The 20,095-nt window shown below is 31.0% G+C and overlaps 2 protein-coding genes across 2 annotated transcripts; both read right to left on the minus strand.

Annotated features, from left to right (window-relative positions):
• Window positions 1–9,857: 9,857 nt before the first annotated feature.
• On the minus strand, window positions 9,858–14,104 carry LOC108732134 (uncharacterized). The gene is made up of 4 exons (XM_018462796.1): window positions 13,873–14,104; window positions 13,129–13,428; window positions 11,045–11,393; window positions 9,858–10,197 (listed from the first exon to the last, which is right to left on the minus strand). Exons 1-4 carry the CDS (start codon window positions 13,919–13,921, stop codon window positions 9,954–9,956), a joined length of 942 nt encoding a protein of 313 aa, XP_018318298.1. The 5' UTR covers window positions 13,922–14,104; the 3' UTR covers window positions 9,858–9,953.
• A 2,151-nt stretch (window positions 14,105–16,255) lies between these two features.
• LOC108732171 (uncharacterized) lies at window positions 16,256–19,857 on the minus strand. The gene is made up of 4 exons (XM_018462853.1): window positions 19,651–19,857; window positions 18,966–19,319; window positions 17,468–17,879; window positions 16,256–16,734 (listed from the first exon to the last, which is right to left on the minus strand). The coding sequence occupies exons 1-4, from the start codon at window positions 19,850–19,852 to the stop codon at window positions 16,326–16,328; spliced, it is 1,377 nt and encodes a 458-aa protein (XP_018318355.1). The 5' UTR covers window positions 19,853–19,857; the 3' UTR covers window positions 16,256–16,325.
• Window positions 19,858–20,095: the final 238 nt, after the last annotated feature.

The raw sequence follows: 20,095 nt of genomic DNA on the forward strand, positions 1-20,095 counted from the left end.
AAACGAGCATATGTCTATAGGACTTTTTTTCTTAGTTTTTTACTCCTCTACACGCTCCCGAAGTTTTGCCATTTAATTTGGAAACACCCTGTATATAAATGAAAAAAAGGAAAAAGAGAATTTAAATGTTTAAATAATTATTTAATAAAGTTGCATTTTCATGAATCCTAAGCGCTCTCTCTCTCTCTCTTTCTCTCCCTCCCTTCTCCCTTCTTTTTTAATCTCACTCTCTTTTCTATTACCTTTTTAAATAAATTAACTTGTTTTAACAATTTAATTAATTTTTATTAGTATTTTATATATTATAATTTTCAATCTCTATCGAATTTGCGTTGTTACATCGCTTGATTTGTATAAGATTCATGTAAATATTGTAAATTATAGCTATTATAGTACATGTGAAAGCTCTGTGCTCGCGTAAAAAGTTTTGTAAATCTCCATTTGTAATCTCCATTTGTATATGAGAATCACGTTCGTTCAGAATCACGTATAACAGCAGATGCAAAATTGAACGAGATGCGTCGGTGGCAAATAAATTTCATGCTGAGGTGTATGAAATAAAGTGTATTGTGTGCATGAAGATTTAATAATGTAGGCAAAGAATTTTCACCCACGTTATTCAAACATGTGTATACATAAACAGGATGCCTCCGGATTTTTCATACAACTTTGGCAGTATGTTCTATAAGTTGAAATAAGAAGAAAATAATATATTAACGTAGCTCTTTAAATACTTTATTTAAAGAGCTAGATTAAATACTCTTTATTTAAAATATTATTACTAAATGCTTATTAGCATCAAAAATTATTAAACTGCTTGTCAATTTATATAATAAAGTGATATTACACTTTAGTGGTCTGATGTTCACGATGGTGTTTCAAGACCGAAAATTATTTCGGCGCGCAATATACACGCAGAATCAAGTTATATATAAATTCACATCAAGAGAGAAATATTTAAGCAACCTAAGATCCTGTTTTGATCGACTGTTCGTATATTTAATTTATACATAAAATTAATTTTAAAAGTTGTCCTTAAAAATTCATTTTTCGGGATATTGTATCCAACGGAATATTAGTAAACAATGCAACTACGTCAAGAAAAAGTAAAATAGAATTTTTATTACAATTTACTTTAGATAATCTTTCTACAAGCTGGAAGCTATTGTCAATGTGACTGACCAATTTAGGGATATGTTCAGTAATAATTTTTTGTAGACATGAGAGATTAGTTCGTAAAATGGATTATCAATTGATGAGGTTATAATTCGAAAGCAACCTTGTTTATGTAGGTTCTCTCGGAGAGTCCATGTATAGGTTCTCGCGATAATTATTAAGTTATGACGATAATATCGCGTCGCTGCATATGAGTTTTTTTGTGAGTAGCTTCCAAAACATATTTGGATTTCTTTCATCCCTCGAGGAGATCTCGCAAATCGTCATAATCATCTTCCTAGTTGGATCTTTTTTGATTGTAATGTATTATAAGTGTTTTTATCCTGAAGCATGTCTAATTCTCATATGTAATTCTTTTTATATAGCAAGCCTTATCCAGTGTAACTGTCGCATTCCCTTTATCAGCCCTTGTAAAGATAATGTTAGAGTTATTTTTATTAATTGTTTTGCAGTTTTCAGTAGATTAGATAACTTATAACTAACGGAATATTATTTTAGAGAATAAAGAAAAATTATTGAAGCTCGGAATAACTTGATTTCTGATATCTTGATATATGTTATTCAGAAATTTGTAACAAGATGCACACTTGTATAGATGTGCGTGTAAACGGCATCTCTCGATCGTTACAAATTGCTTTTTGCTTTCTCTTCGGTCACTGTAATTACTAGCATCGTCAATTTTACAGTACGCGATACTGAAACGTGCTATTATCATCACTACGCTCTCCATAAAGATTCACGTATGACATCAACCAAGGGTTATGATCTATTTGCTTAAAGTACATATTAATCATAAAAATTGCAGTTTGCTATGATTGATATTTATATATTCATCACACAAATCTACATACAAATCACAATATAATATGATAAATGTTTTGTACTAAAAATATATATATATCTACTTATATCTTCCTACGAAAACATGTGACTTGTCTGTCCAACATGATGAAATCCTGCAATTAATTCGCATGTGCGAATAGATCTAGTTTGTACGTTTATATGTGCGAAATATTTAAATCAATCGATTCAAACCTCGTTATTCGAGCTCTCTCTCTCTCTTTCTCTCTCTCTCCTCTCCCTCTCTCCCTCCCTCCCTCCTCCCTTTCTCTATGATATAAATATCTCTATTCTTCTCGAATAAATTGTAGTGTTAATGAAAGTTCGATAACGCCAAGGAAATGTTACAAATGGCGCCTAATACAAGGTTAAACAGCACCGTGATTCTAACATTTATTAACAGAACGAGGATTAGCCTTGGTTAGCTTCGCAAAATTACATTGATCGATATTCTCGATATTAACGATAAATTTCAGTATTGCCTCGCTTTGCGCGTTTATTCAGATATCTTTGTGCATTGTTTAATCTTTGTAAGAGCGCTATTTTGATCTTGTATTGTACAAAACAATTAAATTTTCCAAACAAATACAAACGCGTTTGGTACTAGAAGATAATTATATTAAAATAAGTTTTTATTTATTTATCTAGAAAGAGAATAGTTCTTCACATCCTTAGTTTGATCATATTAAAAAAAGAAACAGAATGTCGAAGAAGAAAATTAAAAATTGTATAATTTTCAGTTTTTGCTTAAAAATTTGTAGTTTTCTTTTGTGATTTTTTTTCCATCTACAGGGTGTTTCCAAATTAAATGGCAAAACTTCGGGAGCGTGTAGAGGAGTAAAAAACTAAGAAAAAAAGTCCTATAGACATATGCTCCTTTTTGCTTTGTTTCGCAGGAAATCACGAAAAAAGAAAAAAATATATTTAATTTATTATTTTAATTATTTTATTTATAAACTTTTTAATGAAGATTTTGTTCGAAATGTGCACCTCTTGCAGCAATACAAGCATTGCATCTGTCAAACACGGCTCTTGTAGCAGCCAGGCACTGTTCTTGCGATATTCTGTTCGCTGCAGCTACGATACGATTTCTCAAATGTTGCTCTGATTGAATAGGCGAAGAATAAACTTCTTGCTTCAGAGTACCCCATGCATAGAAATCTAATGGCGTTAAGTCGGGCGAACGAGTTGCCCAATGTACTGCTCCTCCACGTCCAATCCATCGTTGTGGGAATTTTCTATCTAACCAGGTTCTAGCGACTCTGCTGTAATGAGCAGGGCATCCATCTAATTGAAACCACATTTCAGTACGTTGTTGTAATGGGATGTTTTCTAAATAGTCAGAAAATTCATTCTCCAAGAAATTTAGAAAACGGTCCCCATTTAATCTTGCAGGTAAAAAAAACGGTCCCACTAAAACGTCGTTCCAAATTCCAAGCCAGACATTAACAGAAAACTCTTGCTGAAATTTGTATTCTCTAACAGACCTGGGATTTTGATGAGCCCATAATTCCTTTGATTAATTATTCCACCTCTGGTAAATGTTGCCTCATCTGACCACATTATTTTAGATGGAAATAAAATATCATTGTGGCATGTCTGAAGGTACCAGTTACAAAAGTTCAATCTGTTCCAATGATCTTGAGGTAATAAATTTTGCACTTTTTGAATGTGGTAGGGATAGCGATTATCTCCTTTTACAGTTCGCCAAATTGTTTGTGGTGACACTCCCAATACAGCCGACGCATTCCGAACGCTGGTCTCAGGATGATTGTCAAAATGTTGTAAAATACGATTCCCTGCCTGCAAATCTCTTCGTAACGCTGCTTGAAATCGGTTGTTTTCTTGTCGAATTGAAAATGTTCCAGTCTCTCGCAATCTATTAAATGTCAACATAAACACTCTTCGGTTTGGCACTCTTCTGTTTGGAAATCGTCGTGCATATTCTCGCACCGCCTTTAAAGCATTACCGTTGCAGAAACCGTATACAAAAACCATATCAGCATATTCACTATTAGAATACGTACGCGGCATATTGCAAAAGACAAAATTCATCTACTGTTAAAGGCTTTCAAAGAGCGACTGACAAATTCATAACAGAAAGTGGAAAATGTAATCAAATATGTCGGTGCTAGATATGGCAAGAAATGTAAACATTTTTTTTCGATTTCTCTGAAACGGAGCAAAAACGAGCATATGTCTATAGGACTTTTTTTCTTAGTTTTTTACTCCTCTACACGCTCCCGAAGTTTTGCCATTTAATTTGGAAACACCCTGTATATGTTGTTGCTTTGTTACAAGAATTTCATATTTCTGTACACATTTTTTTATTTTTATGCAAGGAGATAATAATTATCAGCTTTCTTTATTTAGCGACAAATTGTGTGACTGTTCAATGTTCTTGATTAAGAATAGTGAAATTAAGTAGTGAGATTAAATAGTACGATTTTATTAGTACAGAACATAGTTTCAATAGGTGTTTTAATTGACGAGCTCGCAACGTATTAAATGAATGCTCGTAGTTTGAGAATGCATTGTACCTAGTATATAAAAACAAATATTATATGGATAATATTATCTATAAGTGGGCGAAAAATTTAATAATTGTGTCTATAAATAATGAAAATACGTGAAACAAAATGTGAAACTTACTTAAAATTATTATTAGAAAACTTTTTCAGCAATTATTCAATCTTTTAACGTCTTTGTAAGTCATTTTCACGAAAGAAAGTAACAATATAAGTATTACACCTTACATTTAAAAACTCGCTTGGAATGAGAGTTTATTCACGCGATTCTCTTGTATTTTTTAAATCGAATTCTGTCAATTCTATTCCCTTGTCAGAAAATGTTTTCTTGTAACTTAAATGAAAAGAAAAAGTTTACGAATTCTTAAACAGAGAGAGAGAGAGAGAGAGAGAGAGAGAGAGAGAGAGAGAAGAGAGAACATTCTGTTAGTGATTGTGGAAAAATGCTGTGTGCTTAAATTATCAAGTTGTGAGATTCTTTTGGTGTCATAGCATCAAAAAATGGTAGCCGTATATAAATCCTGATGTGGTTTTTATGTTCGGAGATCTGTTCGATCGATTGTCTACGAGTTTATTCAACATAAAAATGGAAAGGAGTAATCTCCTCGAAAATCTCGTATATAATAGATCTTTCATATAGATCTTTCTTTTTTCTTTTGCTTCTCTGTTAAATTTCTACGTTATAATTAATTTCATTCTCATTAATTAAAGACATCTAATGTTGCATGTTTCACTTAAAATTTTCACAAAAATTTAAAAGTTTTTTTGCGATACACAGCATTAAATATCTAAGTGTAATATTCAAATACCGATTTATCAGATAATTCCAATTTCTGCTTCGTATTCTTCTTCTTGTCAACGTGTTTTCGTAACAATAATAATTTTTGTTTTTATATTTTAGACAAATGTTGTCTGAAGCAAATTTTGAGGATAATGTTTGTTAGACGTCATAAATCGGGATAATCATATAGATGTTTTTTTATATAGTTCCTAAACATGTCTTATGAATTTTAAGACGTCTCTGGGTGTAATGATTTTTCAATAAAATTGCAAAAAAAATCGTTCAATTTGATTTAATTTATTGCTTCGAGAGCTATGCTTCAAATTCAAGTCATATTTCTGAATTCGCGAGATTACTGGATGTTTCTTAAAAACGCAATTTGCGAGAGAAGAAAATTTCCATTTATTATTAGATTTATATATTTATTATTAGATATGTATTATTAGATTTTATATTTATTAAGTGTTATAATTATAATCTTATCACTTATTCCAATCAAAAGCAGCCGAATAAGTATCAGCTATCAATACAAGACTTACCCGATGAAAGAAGATTGGGTCGTCAATTCAACGATCGCAATGCTGTGTTTCCATTGCATTTAATGCCTTGAGCATCCTTCCCATGCATCCCTCGATTATTCGACAATCAAGACTCATCTCAGAGTGATTTGCGTTAGAAAAATCGGCGGTTTAACTAATTATTAATTGTAAATTCCAAGCTAAGTGATGAGCACACGGGTACAACACATCTAACGCGATGAAGTTGAATTGCGTCACGACGCAACGCCGCGTGCCGACTGAAAACTGAAACTGCCGTCGCTCTTCTCTAATTCTCCAATGACAATCGAGGGAGAGTATACGGCTATACGGGCGCGCCTGCCAACATCGGGACGCCCATGCCGCCGCCGCTACCACCGCCGCTACCACCGCCACTACCAAGTACCACCACTGCCGTTGCTGTCACTACCGTAACGTTCAACTACCCCATGAGCAGCTCGCTAGAAAACATCGCTGTGAATTCTGTCCACACGTGACGTGCAATTGTTGACTGGTGATTGTTTCCGTTTCCACCGCCTTCACCGGTCGACTCTGGTCGACTCGACTGATGAGAACCGACTCGGGAAACTCGCGTTGGGTCTCGTTGTCGAGGAGACGCGATGCAGCCCTGTGATCGATCCGTTTCGCCCCTTCGTATATGTCAGTATACCATGTACATCGCACGGCGTGGTGCAGCGCAACGACAATAGAGCGAGCAGGATGAACATAATGCTCAGGACAATATGCGCAACAATAGTGAGCGCAACAGCATGGCCGAGAATGAGCTGACGCGGAGTCGGTGTCGCGGACGTGGAGAAATGGATAAAGCCAGGAAAAAGAATGAGCGCGGTCACTCGTAAAAGTCGTAATTTTTGGGTGGGGGGAATTATATTTGTAATTGCAGAGGAGGATGTAATGTAATTCATAGATGCGATCGTATGGGCGGACATCAGATAGAATCGAATTATGCTCTTTAATGGATATTTTAATTTCACTTTGTGTGAGTAATGAAAAAATATATTGATTTCGCTTCTATAAAGAGAGATATACAATAATTTCATATTAATCCTATTCTAATCCTCTGTCCAATTTATAAAATTATATATCTTGCAAAACAACTTTGACCATATCGTCAAAGACTAAAATGGCGAGAATAATGAGAAACGTATACACTAATACACTTATCACTTATCATGTAATGTACTTATGTACATACATACATATCTAATGAATATCTAATAATATAGGTACACATAGTTTGGATATTTTTTATAGTATATTTTTTATACGTATATGAAGATAAATCATCTCCATTGTAAGTAATCTCAGATTTACGCATATTTTACGCTTATATGGTTCGTCTGTTATTTAGAATATTTAGATGCTTGATTTAAAACTTTATATACAATAGTTTGCACTAGTTAAATTTGGTTCGCGCGACGCTCAGAAGACAATAAAGTAAAGTTTAATCTCAAAAATGAAAGAATTTAACAATATACAGAATATAATTTTCTATTATTTTTCTTTGTTGTACTTTCTTTATTATAAATAAGTAATGCTTAAACAATACGTCTTTAATTTTGTAGAATGTTCTGTAAGAGAATAAGGACAATGATCAGTAAGTATAAGATAAAATATAAAGATAAAGATTTGAAATTATAATTATGAAGAATGGAATAAAATAGAAAATAGCAAAAAAGCTAGTAAACAGTAATACGTGATATATCTCGCAACTTATTGTTAGAAGCTAGCCAAGGTACGATTGTTCAGCTTGTAAGTGGACTGGAAACACCCTAAGTGGGGGTTTCTGAGTGTGCAATGAGAGTGATGCCGTAAGCTGGCAAGATGGATTTTTGTACAAAACGTAAAGTTTTGTAGTACTCCCCTGCAACCAATTCTATAGCAGATCGCCGGCTTCTCAACGCATAGCTTTCAATCGATGTACACAGAATTATACAATGCAACGAGATCTATAACGAATTTTATTAGCTATTCATTGAAACAAATGGAATACGAATAATATTTATTTCATTTAATTTTATTATTTAATCTTAATAGATAAATATTTATTAGAACAAAAGGCGATTGTTGAAGGCATTTGTTGAAGAGATGCTTTCAGTTTGCTCTGTTAAGAGAAATCTTGCGTAGTGATAACATATGAGTAATACACGAAAAGGGGGGATCTAAAAATTGCCAAAATTGATCCCAAATTGACACTTAAAAAATCAATTCCACAGTGTTTCTTATTTATGTATGCATGTATATGAAAGAGAAAAGTAATATTTATGTCCGGAAATACTGGGAAAATTACTAAAATGTAATATAAAAAAATGAATTGATATTTTTTAAAAATAAATGGACAAGTCTGAGTAACTCCGCAGATTCCTTTGCATAATCTTGTAGAATATATTTTTGTAATTTCGAACGTCTCAGCACACTTTGAGCCATCTTCAGCGAAGTAGGAGGTATATATATTTAAGAGCTGTACAAATGTATATTTCGCATTGTATTTTTCCTGGTGTACAACGAGTGAAGCATCGAATTTTCTGGTTCAAGGTTGTAAATGCCAATTAATTTTAAAACCAAATGATCCCGCTGCATGCCAGAATGCAAACTAACATTATGTCCAAAAATATATAGATTTAATCATTATTTTAAAATAATACGAAATACATGCTTAATAAACAGCTGCTTGATAAACAGCTACTAATTTAAAAAAAGGAATAAACTTGTACATGGTTTAATTTCTATTCTTAATCTAATTTTAATAAATAAAAGTAACATTATCTCTCTGTAAAAAAAATAATTTTTGTCTTTTAAAAATATATAATTTTTTCTACACGCGTGTATTTATTAAAACTTCAATGTCTTAATCTTTTCGTGTTTTTCTTTTTTATAAAATGTATAAGTACAATGTTTTTGATAGGGTTTGCATGAATTAAAGCATCTCTTCTGATAATTACAAAAAAGGCGAAATACACAAATTTCAAAGCTAATAATAAACTTTACATTTCCAGTTTGCTTTTAAATTAAAGAGAAAATATTACCTATTTAGATATAGAGCTTTAAACCATCTGATATGATCTCGACGATTTCAACATGAAGAATGATCCGATAGGCAGATTTGTAGCTTTTAGTGTGCCCAGAGATAAAAATTTCACAGATACCACATTTATACCTACTTCTCTAACACACGCGTGACAGAATTTTTTTATTAGGTATCATCTCTATATTTATCCAATTAAGAACCTTATTATTACCTGCATAATCATTCAACGTATGCTTCCTGCAATCTGTAGTCTTATTTTTCTTTTCTTGGAAACTTATTTTATCGAAAGTATGATATTTTACGATATTTTCCTAATGTGATGTTTCCGCATCTTTTTGTCACGTTGTGATGACATGTGTACGCGTCGAAGTTTAAAATGATCTACATGATTCGGCTAGGTAAGTAAAAGTTTGGAAATAGACAATTTTTCCGAAACTCTTTCTCTCTCTTTCTCTTATACCATATTTGTTTATAAGTAAATTGTTAGTATAAGAATTAGTCTTTGTTGTACGAGGAAACCGTCATTCTCGTTTTCTTTGTTGTCTCTCTTGCCTATGGTACCTTTTATTTTATTATACATTATATATACAGGGTTGGGCATGATTTGAAATACTTTTATTTAAAACACATTATTTGCAATACAAGTATATTTTATATTTTGTACTTCAGTAGAGCACATGGAAGTATCACGTATTTTGTAATTAAAATTGAAAGATTGAAAATTTTTGTATTTTGTAATATAAATGATAAGATTGATTGTCAAATCTCTTAGTTGAAATACAAAATGCAAAATACAATTGTCTTACAAATACTGTTTTTCAAATGAAGGTATTTCAAATGCATGCCTAGTCCTGTGTGTGTATGTGTGTATCCTTATTAAGAAAAAATATTAAATAAATTACATTTTATTTGCACACACACATTATTCTCTCTCATCTCTCTCCTCTCTCATCTCTGAATTTTAAGTTTAATTTTTGAAATTCCGATTGTTCTCTAATTCTTTACTAAATTGCAATTATGTTCAAAAAAAAAACTTTGAGAAGCTATGATTTGGTAATGTCAATATTTTTTTCCTCATTTTCATGATTAATTTCATTCTCGTCGATCGATAAATCTGAACCATCTTCTTTAACTTTCTTCGTGGATTGTTCCTCGTTACCTTGATTCAATCGAATGGTCTTTGATTTCTTTTCTACGTCATCCGTGTGAATATTGCTCTTTGGATCGTTCTCATTCATCTCGTAATCGTCTGCCTCATCATCGGTAACCTCTTCAGTATTCTGCGGGCTGGAAATTCCTTTGACCGTTTTATCGCGTTTCTAAATCTACACTATGGTTCACAGTGCGGACACTCTGATCGATTATAACGCTAGATTCTAATTATTTCGCCTAACAGGGAGCAATTATGCAGAGATAAAAATAATTCTATCGATCATAAAAAACGTTGCGTTTATTATTGGGGAGAAACGTAAATTACACATAGATATATCACATTATAAATATCTTTTTTTTTTTATTTACATGTATTTAGCTCTTTTTCTAAATTATTGATATTTAAATAATTAATAAATTATGTAAATGTATAATGAATTTTATCAGCACACTGAATCAAAACTGTACGTAAATACAATAAAATATTCATTGAATTATGAAAAAATAATGAAAATTGGTCCAATGAATTCTCATAATGATTTAGATTATAAAACTATTCCTACAATTCATTGCAAGAATGAATATATAGTTGTATAAATGAATCCAGTTATTGTATCAATGAATTAATTACATTAAAACGGACATTAAGTCGGACATTGATTAACAATCATTTATTATAACGACCAAAAATGAACAAAATTTTTTTCAGTGCACATCTATAAATTTGTGATCGTTTTCTTTTACCTTCGAAATTTACTTCAACTTAAAGAAAAGAGTTGAACCGTTATCCAAGAATCAAAATAGTTTTAAATTTTAAATTTTTTCTTCTTGCTATTTTATTTTTGATCACGATAATTTTTGTTTAAATTGCGACAATTTTTTTAAATAGAATTTTTATATACACACACTCTCGAGGTCTTCTTTGATTATTATATTATGTCGCGAATTATATGTTATTATATGGATTATACCTGAAAATTACCTGCTGTATCTTCTACGTCTTCTACTACAAGATCTGCTCCTTCTCTTCTTCCTCATTCTGCTTTTATGGCGTGTCCTCGAAGCGCTTCTCAATCTTTGATCTCGTCTATATCTTCCTTGTCTTGTTTGTCTCCTCTTTTGCTTTTGGGAATCTTTGAGTCTCGTCGGAATATCACGATTCTTACAGAGAATCATATCGCAAATGCTGATATTGTTTCTTCGCGAATCACTTTTCATTAAGTCCGAGGACACGCATAGAATTCTATAAGTAGAATTAGAAGGGATAAGGTAACCGGACTCGACACCAAAATTCAACGCCTTTTTCATATACTTTGTTGCCTCTTTCGTAGCTGTCGAAGAAAATTTATGAAAATTTATTCCAGGTAAAAAATTATCCGAATAAAAATCTTTTCGTGTATTACTTTTTCAATTGCCTTAAAATATTAAATATATCAAAATATATAGAATACATAAAAAATATATAAAGTATAAAATACATTTAGTAAATATATATATATATATATATAAGAAGTATAGAATACAAAGGGCGATTGAGAGAGCAGCGTTGTCGTTGGTACGCAAAGTAAAAGAATGTGATTCTTGTTACTTTTATTCCAATCAATATGAATTACATGAATCAAGTACGTTTCGATTCCCTTTGGAGTCTTCTTCAGCAAATTACGACAAAATAATTATTCCTCCTTGTATGTGTAGTCCCCATCAAATTTGCAGATTTGATGTTGTAAAATCTATTAACATATGCCTGTGATTGGCTGATTTTCATTTAATAGTAAAAAAAAATTTTTTAAGAGGATTGGCTCACCTCAACAAACAAAGAAGAACGTCTTGAAACTTCGAATCAAATCTCATTAAGCTTGTTCGGTCACAATGGTAATTTGAATTACTTAAATAACGCTTATTACGATTACATGCTTATTTTAGAACGTAAAAGATATAACTGATAAAATTTATGTAATATAATGTAACGTGTCGGTCAAACAATATAAATAACATATGAGGAGGTAATAAACTAAGATAATACACAATTACAAACAAATACAATAAAGATATTAGTTAAGTTAATATAATAAGGCAGTTCAAAAATTAAAAAACATAATGAGCACCGGTGTTACATTTAATTTATGGTATATTTTTCACAATGTTAACATAATTTTGATATAAGTCTTCCGTATCTAAATATAAATTGATGCTGTTCTCCATATGTATATGAAAGCATTCGGATGTTAGTCGTTTATTTAAAAATGGTTCTACATCGAGTATTTCGACATCATCTCAGTTGAAATCATGTTCGAAATTAAATCTGTGCTCTGTAATTATTGAGTGAATATTTGAATTCCGTTTTATGTCATTTCGGTGTTCTGAAATCCTGGTTTTGAGTTTTCTACCTGTTTGTCCTACATAAGTAGCATTGCAGGAACTGCACGAAATTTTATAAACTACATTTTTCCTTTTTTCACGTGGGATAATGTTTTTTTGCACCCTAATAAACCTGCTCAATTTATTTAACTTTTTGTTTTACTATGAAATGAAAAGCCAATCACAGGCATATGTTAACAGATTTTACAACGTCAAATCTGCAAATTTGATGGGGACTCAAACTACACATACAAGGAGGAATAATTATTTTGTCGAAACGTATACTTGATTCATGTAATTCATATTGATTGATGGAATAAAAGAAACAAGAATCACACTCTTTTACTTTGCATATCAACGACAACGACCAACTCTCAATCGCCCTTTGTATCCTCTTCCTTTTTGAATTTGGAGAGTCCGTAAGAGAAGATTACTTTTTGGTATATTACATACATATGCATACATACAATTTATACATATATATGTATAAATTGTACTGTGGGTACAATATCATTATCTATTATTAAATTATTATCAAAATCAAGTTGAAATTTTATATGGTATATCTAATTTAATTATTAGTTCTAGAATATTTGCAAAAGTAATAAACACTGGATATATTTCTTTATATCTTTTAATTATCACTTCGTTACAATCTAATTTTTTATGTATAGTAATCTGTAACTATTTTTTCAATTAATTTCGTACTTTTTCTATCCATGCATTTTTGTAAATATGAGATTGGCTGATTCTTGGAAATAGGACATTGATTGACATTGTACAATTTTGAAATCCTGCCAATGTCTTTGTGCCATCTTTGCCTTACTCTGTAGTCTATGCTCTTGCCGATGGTTGAGGTTGAAATAGAGTCTATGACTTTATGATGTTTCCCTTGATCGCAACAACGGCACTTGTTTACAAGACAATGTTCATTACCATCAAAAGCTTCATTCGCAATAAGGAACTTGTAGACTAACTCGGGAATATTAGGTTTGCGACGACGATGCTCTTTAGATTATATTATGGTGAATAAATTATTTTTATTTTTATTTTATTGAAATTTTTTACTTCATTTTTAGTATTACACACAATCAATCAAATAAGGTTAAATGTAAAAAAATGTACACCTAATATACGCTATAATCAATACTTTAATATTAATGTTGATTTCCTGTCAATTTCAATTTAAAAAAATTAAAAGCGAAAATTAAAAGACTGCATCTTAAATATAAATTAATTAGGAATAATACTTCATATATAATGAAATAATATAACAAACTGATTTATGTGCAGATTGATATACAAAACAGATATCAAATTTAGAAAAGGCTTTTTTATACTTATTCCTTATCAAAATTTGTATAAGATCTGTTAGATTAAAAAAATATGAACATATGTATTACAAAGGAAACGATATAAATTCTTATAATTTGCATTGAAATAATTTCTCACCCATTTCTTGATGATTTGATATGTTCCGATGTTTCTTTATGGGAGACATTTTGGGGTTACTGTCAGTTCTGCTATTTTTTTTATTTTTAGATATCGTGAAAAATTTGTTGTTTAATTATTAAATATACAACTTAGCTCAGTTTTGTCAGAATTTTTTGATCAATCAGTTGATAAAGCGAATTTTGTTTGAAATCGTCTAAAATAACGTTGAAAATTAAAAAAGGAAGACCAATGACCAATGACACTTACTCTTTACATAGTTTTTTCTTTTCTTTTTTTGTATAATGCACTCAAGATTTGCAATTATTGTTCGAGTAATCGATTGATTGTTAAATCTGTTTTCTGTGACTAAATTATGTATGTATGTATGTATGTATGTATGTACATATATACATTTTTGGAACTTAAAGTGAGATATGTATGTATTTGATATTTGGCGAAAGCGAAAAAGAGAGTTCTGGTGCAGTCTAGTCCAAAAATCTAGTGTGCAAGGAATAAAAAACAGATCTATTAAATACAATAGTTTTTAATAATCATGTAGTAATATACATGTATATACAATAATGTGTGCGTGCGTGCGTGCGTTTCAAGAAATCGAATGTAGTAATTCTTTGACTTTAAACAATAATTCGGAATAATGGTATTGTAAGCGCAAGAAATAATTTTATTGAGTATTCTGCGTCTTGAATATACATATATGTAATTTAAGCTAAATAATTTTTATTTTTTATTAATATTTGAACTAATTACTTATTTGTTAATTTATGAGTATTATTGTATTGTGTATGTATATATATATATATATATAATTGATAATATTTAATTGATGATATTATCAATTAATTTACTGTAATGTTAAAACGTAGAAAACGCTTCTGGAGTAGTATTTTAGAAAAATATGACAAAATTAAAGGTCCTTGCACACAAAAAACTTAAGGCAGTAAGACGTAAGCAGTAAGGAAATCAACATGTTGGGTTCGCTACTGCTTATGTTACGGCCTTACAGACTCTACTGTGATTGGTCAATTTGCTTACTGCTTACGTTTTAATGCTTAAGGAGGTTCTCGCGCTACTTCGTAGTCAATAGACAGTTTATTCACAATAATATGTAAAATAATTAAAATAATGGAATAAAAAGGTTATTAATAATATCTTATGCCATTATACATAATTATTATATTAATTTTATATGTTACTAAATATTTTCAAAATGACAAAATAAAAGTTGTATGATGCTCATTTGATGTATACGCATCGTCCATTTGACATATATTCTAGCTTTTTTCATTGAAGAATATAAATTTCTTGTAAACTGTACGGTCAGTTTAAATGAAACTTTTTACGAGAACAAACTTAAGTGTTTACTTTATAATTATAACGATTTTTAAATTGCTGTCTTATACGCAAGTGTCTCAATTTAAAAGAGAATAACTACAGAATAAGGTTATACCTTCAACTTGTAATATAAAATTCTATAAATTTAGAATTAAATATATCTTCAAAATATGGTACGGTAAAAGTCAATAAAATTTTTTCTAGATATTATTGATATTATTAACTTTTGCATTACATGTATATTATAGACTTGTCTTATTTTTCACCAAACGCAAGAACCTCCTTAAGTTTTTTTGTGTGCCATGGCCCTAAATATTTGCAGATTTCTTCTCTATGGAATTTACATGTAGAGAGTGAATTTTAATAAATGTCTCAACGTTTCAATATGAAAGATGAATTACCGACTGTAACACATGAGAGAGAGGGGGGAGGGAGCGAGAGAAGGAGGGAGCGAGGGAGCGAGTGAGCGAGTGAGTGAGTGAAATTATTCACCTCTTATGGTAAAACGTTAAGACATTCATTAAGATTCACTCTTATATAAAAGAAATAAAATCAAAAAGAATGATAGATATACAGGGTGTAACTGAAATAACGCCTACTAATCGTATAGTGCTAATAAAAAAACTGAGAAAAGTCCTCTACCAATTTGCAATTTTTGCAATATTTTTTTTAGTTACCCAATGAGCAAAATGTTTAAAATCGACGTATAAGACAGCTTTAAGATATCTTCATGAGTTCTTTAAGAAAAATCTTTAAAATATTTCACAAAAAAACACGGAAAGATATCTCAAAATTATCTTATACACCGATTTTATCCGTTTATTTGGCAATGTTTAGAAATTAATGTCTCGTTAACTATTGCGAAAATTGCAAAATGGTAGAGGACTTTTCGACTTAGTTTTTTATTAGGAATAGCACTGTATGATTAATGGGCGTTATTTCAGTTACACCCTGTACATATACATGCTTGGATACAAAAATATAATTTCAAATGAATCTCAAAAATGTATGTAATAAATATATTTTACAAATGGTGAAAAGACAAAAGAGTACAAAAGAAAAGAAATTCTCGTTTTTTTTATCAAGAAAGGCGTCATTCAAGATTGGCATTCAATTCTTTAAAATTCCATTTCTTTAATCGCTTTGTCACTCATGTTATGATCGACACTTTCGTTTTCAGACCTTTTGTCATTATTTTCATCATCGGAATTTCTGCTTTCTATTCTGTCGTAATCTATCCTGTTATTATTGATATTTGTCTCGGTTTTTCGTTTCTCCATTCTCGATTCGTCTTCTTGACTTGACGTCGACTTTTGTTCCTCAATTCTATAATTACCTTCATTGCTTTCGTATTGATTGAGAGCTTTTTCGTTAACGTCCTTATAACTTTCCTCAACTGGTTCACGATCATTCTGAGCATATTTAGCAGAAAAAGACATACGACGTTTTTTAATTGACTTCTTGATGTTTGCGTCATCTTTTTTTTGTTGTTGTCCTCGTTTATTGTTGATCACATTGTTAATTTTGCTAAAACGAACATAGTGCAAATAAATTGATTTTTCTTTTTGAAAAACGAATATACACTGGCAAAATTTATTCCATAAAGCAATATTATAAACACCATGCTATCTATGAATATAATATAAGTATGAGAAGAAAAGAATTTAATACTACTCTTTATTTTTATCTTCTTGCTTTCCATGTTTAAATCTAAAGCATTCATAATGCATTTAAGTGTCATTAAAACGTCTGTATTGTATTAAAGTTCATTAAATGCATTTTCGTAACATAGTTAAGCTCATTAAATTGTTTAATATAAAATGAAAGAGACATAAGAAAAAAGTGATGTTTTTAGAAACGGATTCATAAGAGATAGCTATCTAATTTTAAGATTCTCGTAATTAAATTTTGTGAGAGAAAATTTTGTGAGAGAAATATAAAAATGTATTTTGCATAAAATTTTAATACCGAGTAATCAGTGCGCATTACTTTCATATCAAGTGGCAATGAAAGATGTGATGGCTAATATGCCGAATAGGGGAGGCAGCTCCGATGACCTTGACATATGTTGTCATGACCCTGAGTAACTTCTATCAGGTTTTAGCTGTCGTTCGTCATTCATTAAAAAGTTATTAATAAAAAAGGTTTGAAAAATAATGTCACTTTTCTATTATATCAAGGTCATCGGAGCTGCCTCCCCTATTTGGCATATTTATCAAAAAAATTACAATAAGTATCTCTTTTTAAATTAAATGAAAACCTGTTCTTTCTTGTAAAAGCTTTCGGTTTGCTTTTCTCGTATAACGATTTACAAAGCGATTTTTGTGGGTTACTCTCTCGTGTATTTAAATTTTTGGCAGAATTTTGAGCAGGTCGTGTTTTTCTTTTTGAAGCCGTCTGCTTGTTGTCCATATTACTGTAAAGAAATTTATCTCGTGGAATTCCACGACGCATTGCTTTCCGTTCGGCGATGGTTGTCAAACTCTTTCCTCGTCGCGCAATGCGTCGTCTTTGTCGAGATTCGATGTCGGCCCGTCTCCAATTCCAAGATTGTGTGTCCAGAGTCGGACACACACGGAGCATATTACCTTGTCGATCGGTCGGGATCAAATAACCCGATCTCACCCCAAAAGATAATGCTTTGCAGATATACTTTTTGGCCTGTCGCTTTCCTGCAATATGGATGTCATTGGTTGTGCACTCGTCATCTCTCATGAAATTTGATCTCGCCAAAAGCGCTCTTAGCTCTACAGCAGCATGTAATGACAGTTGACGTGATACAGGCACACCGAACGAGCCAGTTTCTACTTGAAACATACTCATCCGATACATCTGTTCTAGAAATTATCATTACACCTACTTTTAGGACTCGCAAAAAAATTATCAGTTTATCACGTAAAGATAAATTATTAGAAAAAGAAAATATTATTTAAAAAACAATGAATTTTTTATATATACACAACATATATATATATATATATATGAGGTGTTCCGAAATTAGCAAATTAAAATACTACAGCAAAAAAGTTTTTGAGATATAAGGATTTAAATATAGCCAATTACAGATTTAGATGGCCACCTATTTATGAATCACACGTGCGGTAGTGTTACATATGGTAACTTTAGCGTTTAAATGTATTAATAATTTATCTAAAGTTTATAATTGGCCATATTTGAACCCTTATTATTTCACAAACTCTATTGCTTAAAAAATTAAAATTTATAAATAACTTTTTTACTTAATTTTTTGATAACTTTTTTACCGTACTTTGATTCGCAAATTTCGGGATGTACCCTGTATGTACAATAATAGATCTTTTTAAATCCTACAATCTTCGTCTAAAACATTTTTATCAAAAATGCATACTTTTCAAGATATTCAGCCGGCCCGGAACTTTTGGTGGGCACTGTATATGTATATATATATATATATACATATACATACATATAAAATTTTTTACAAAAAATTATGTAATATTTTTTTAAATCATTCGACTTGTTTTGAATGGGCTAAAAAGAGTTAATCCCCAATGGAGGTCTAGATATAATGCAATTGTTTAATAATGAAATCCATTGTAATCCATTGTATAATAGCGAAATCCATTGTAATCAATTATATATCATTGCAGCAATTTCTTTATGTTGAACTACTATGAGAGAGAAAGAATCTCAAATTTTGCTGCTATTAAGTATATTGAATATTTATTTTTATTGCTATATACACAAGCTGGAAATTCTATGTAAATGGAAAAATGCACCTTCTTCGATGCCAGCTTTGATGTAATTATTAATGAGCTGTATTAAGGATCTCTTCCTGAAAAGTGCTTTGGCGCTGTTGAGCGAGTTTGCTAGTGCGTTCCGTTCCATTGAGACATTTGACACGCTGCTATTCGCGGAACTCGTCGGTGCTGAGCTATTTGTAGCATCCGTTGCTTCTGTGAGATTATCGGTAGATGTAGGCCTAGATTCTATCGTGTACTCTGGCATTTGTACAGATTCCGAACCATTGCAGTGGTCGACCGCTTCGTATGACAGCCTTTGCTGTTTGTGCGAGTTCTGCGCTCTTCGACAGTGTGTTCCGAAGCGTTTCGGAGATGGAAAACGTCTTGCGTCTTCGCCAATAAACACATATAAAGACAATATTAGATTACAAATTAAAGTAAGATTTGGTTATTTCTATATAACTGATGATACTTGATGTTTTATCAAATATCAATTATATAATTATGTATGGAACATAAAATTGGAATAAAATACAATTTTCTGTTAAATATTTAAGATATAATTGGTTTTACGTTGAAAAATTCGAGTTGTGCGATACTTAAGGAGATATATATATATATATATATACGTAGATTAAAATAATTTAATTTTATATCTTAATTTATTGCCGTTTATCGGTATTAAACATATAATCATGTAATTATGTTTCAATCGTAATACCATGATTGTGTTTGTTGATGGTAAGGAGTTGATAGACTAATTGAGGTATATTGATGGAATCGTACAGTTGCCGTTGATATAGAGTGTTGGCGTGTTTACAGCGTACCGATTTAACTCGGGAACGAGTATCAGACTGTAATACTCGTCTTGTTGTCCGCTTCTTCCCGGATCGGTCTCTCGTTTTTCCCTTTGACGACGCCATTATTTAATAATTGCTTCCACTTTCCGATGAATTCGCGTTGTAAAAACATGCGATCGCATAGTTGGCATCGACTTGAGATAAAAACTGAATGATGCTCTTTCGTTAAGTTGTTATATATTTTCGCAGAAAAGTAACTATATATAATAAATTTAAGGATGTTTAGTATTTTTAAAATATTAAAAATTTGACAAAATTTTACAAATTGTTCTTACATATGTTCGGAGACTTGTGACAAAATCCTGA

The sequence above is a fragment of the Mycetomoellerius zeteki genome, unplaced genomic scaffold, assembly GCF_001594055.1.
Source record: "Mycetomoellerius zeteki isolate Tzet28-1 unplaced genomic scaffold, Tzet1.0 scaffold146, whole genome shotgun sequence".
Taxonomy (NCBI): domain Eukaryota; kingdom Metazoa; phylum Arthropoda; class Insecta; order Hymenoptera; family Formicidae; genus Mycetomoellerius; species Mycetomoellerius zeteki.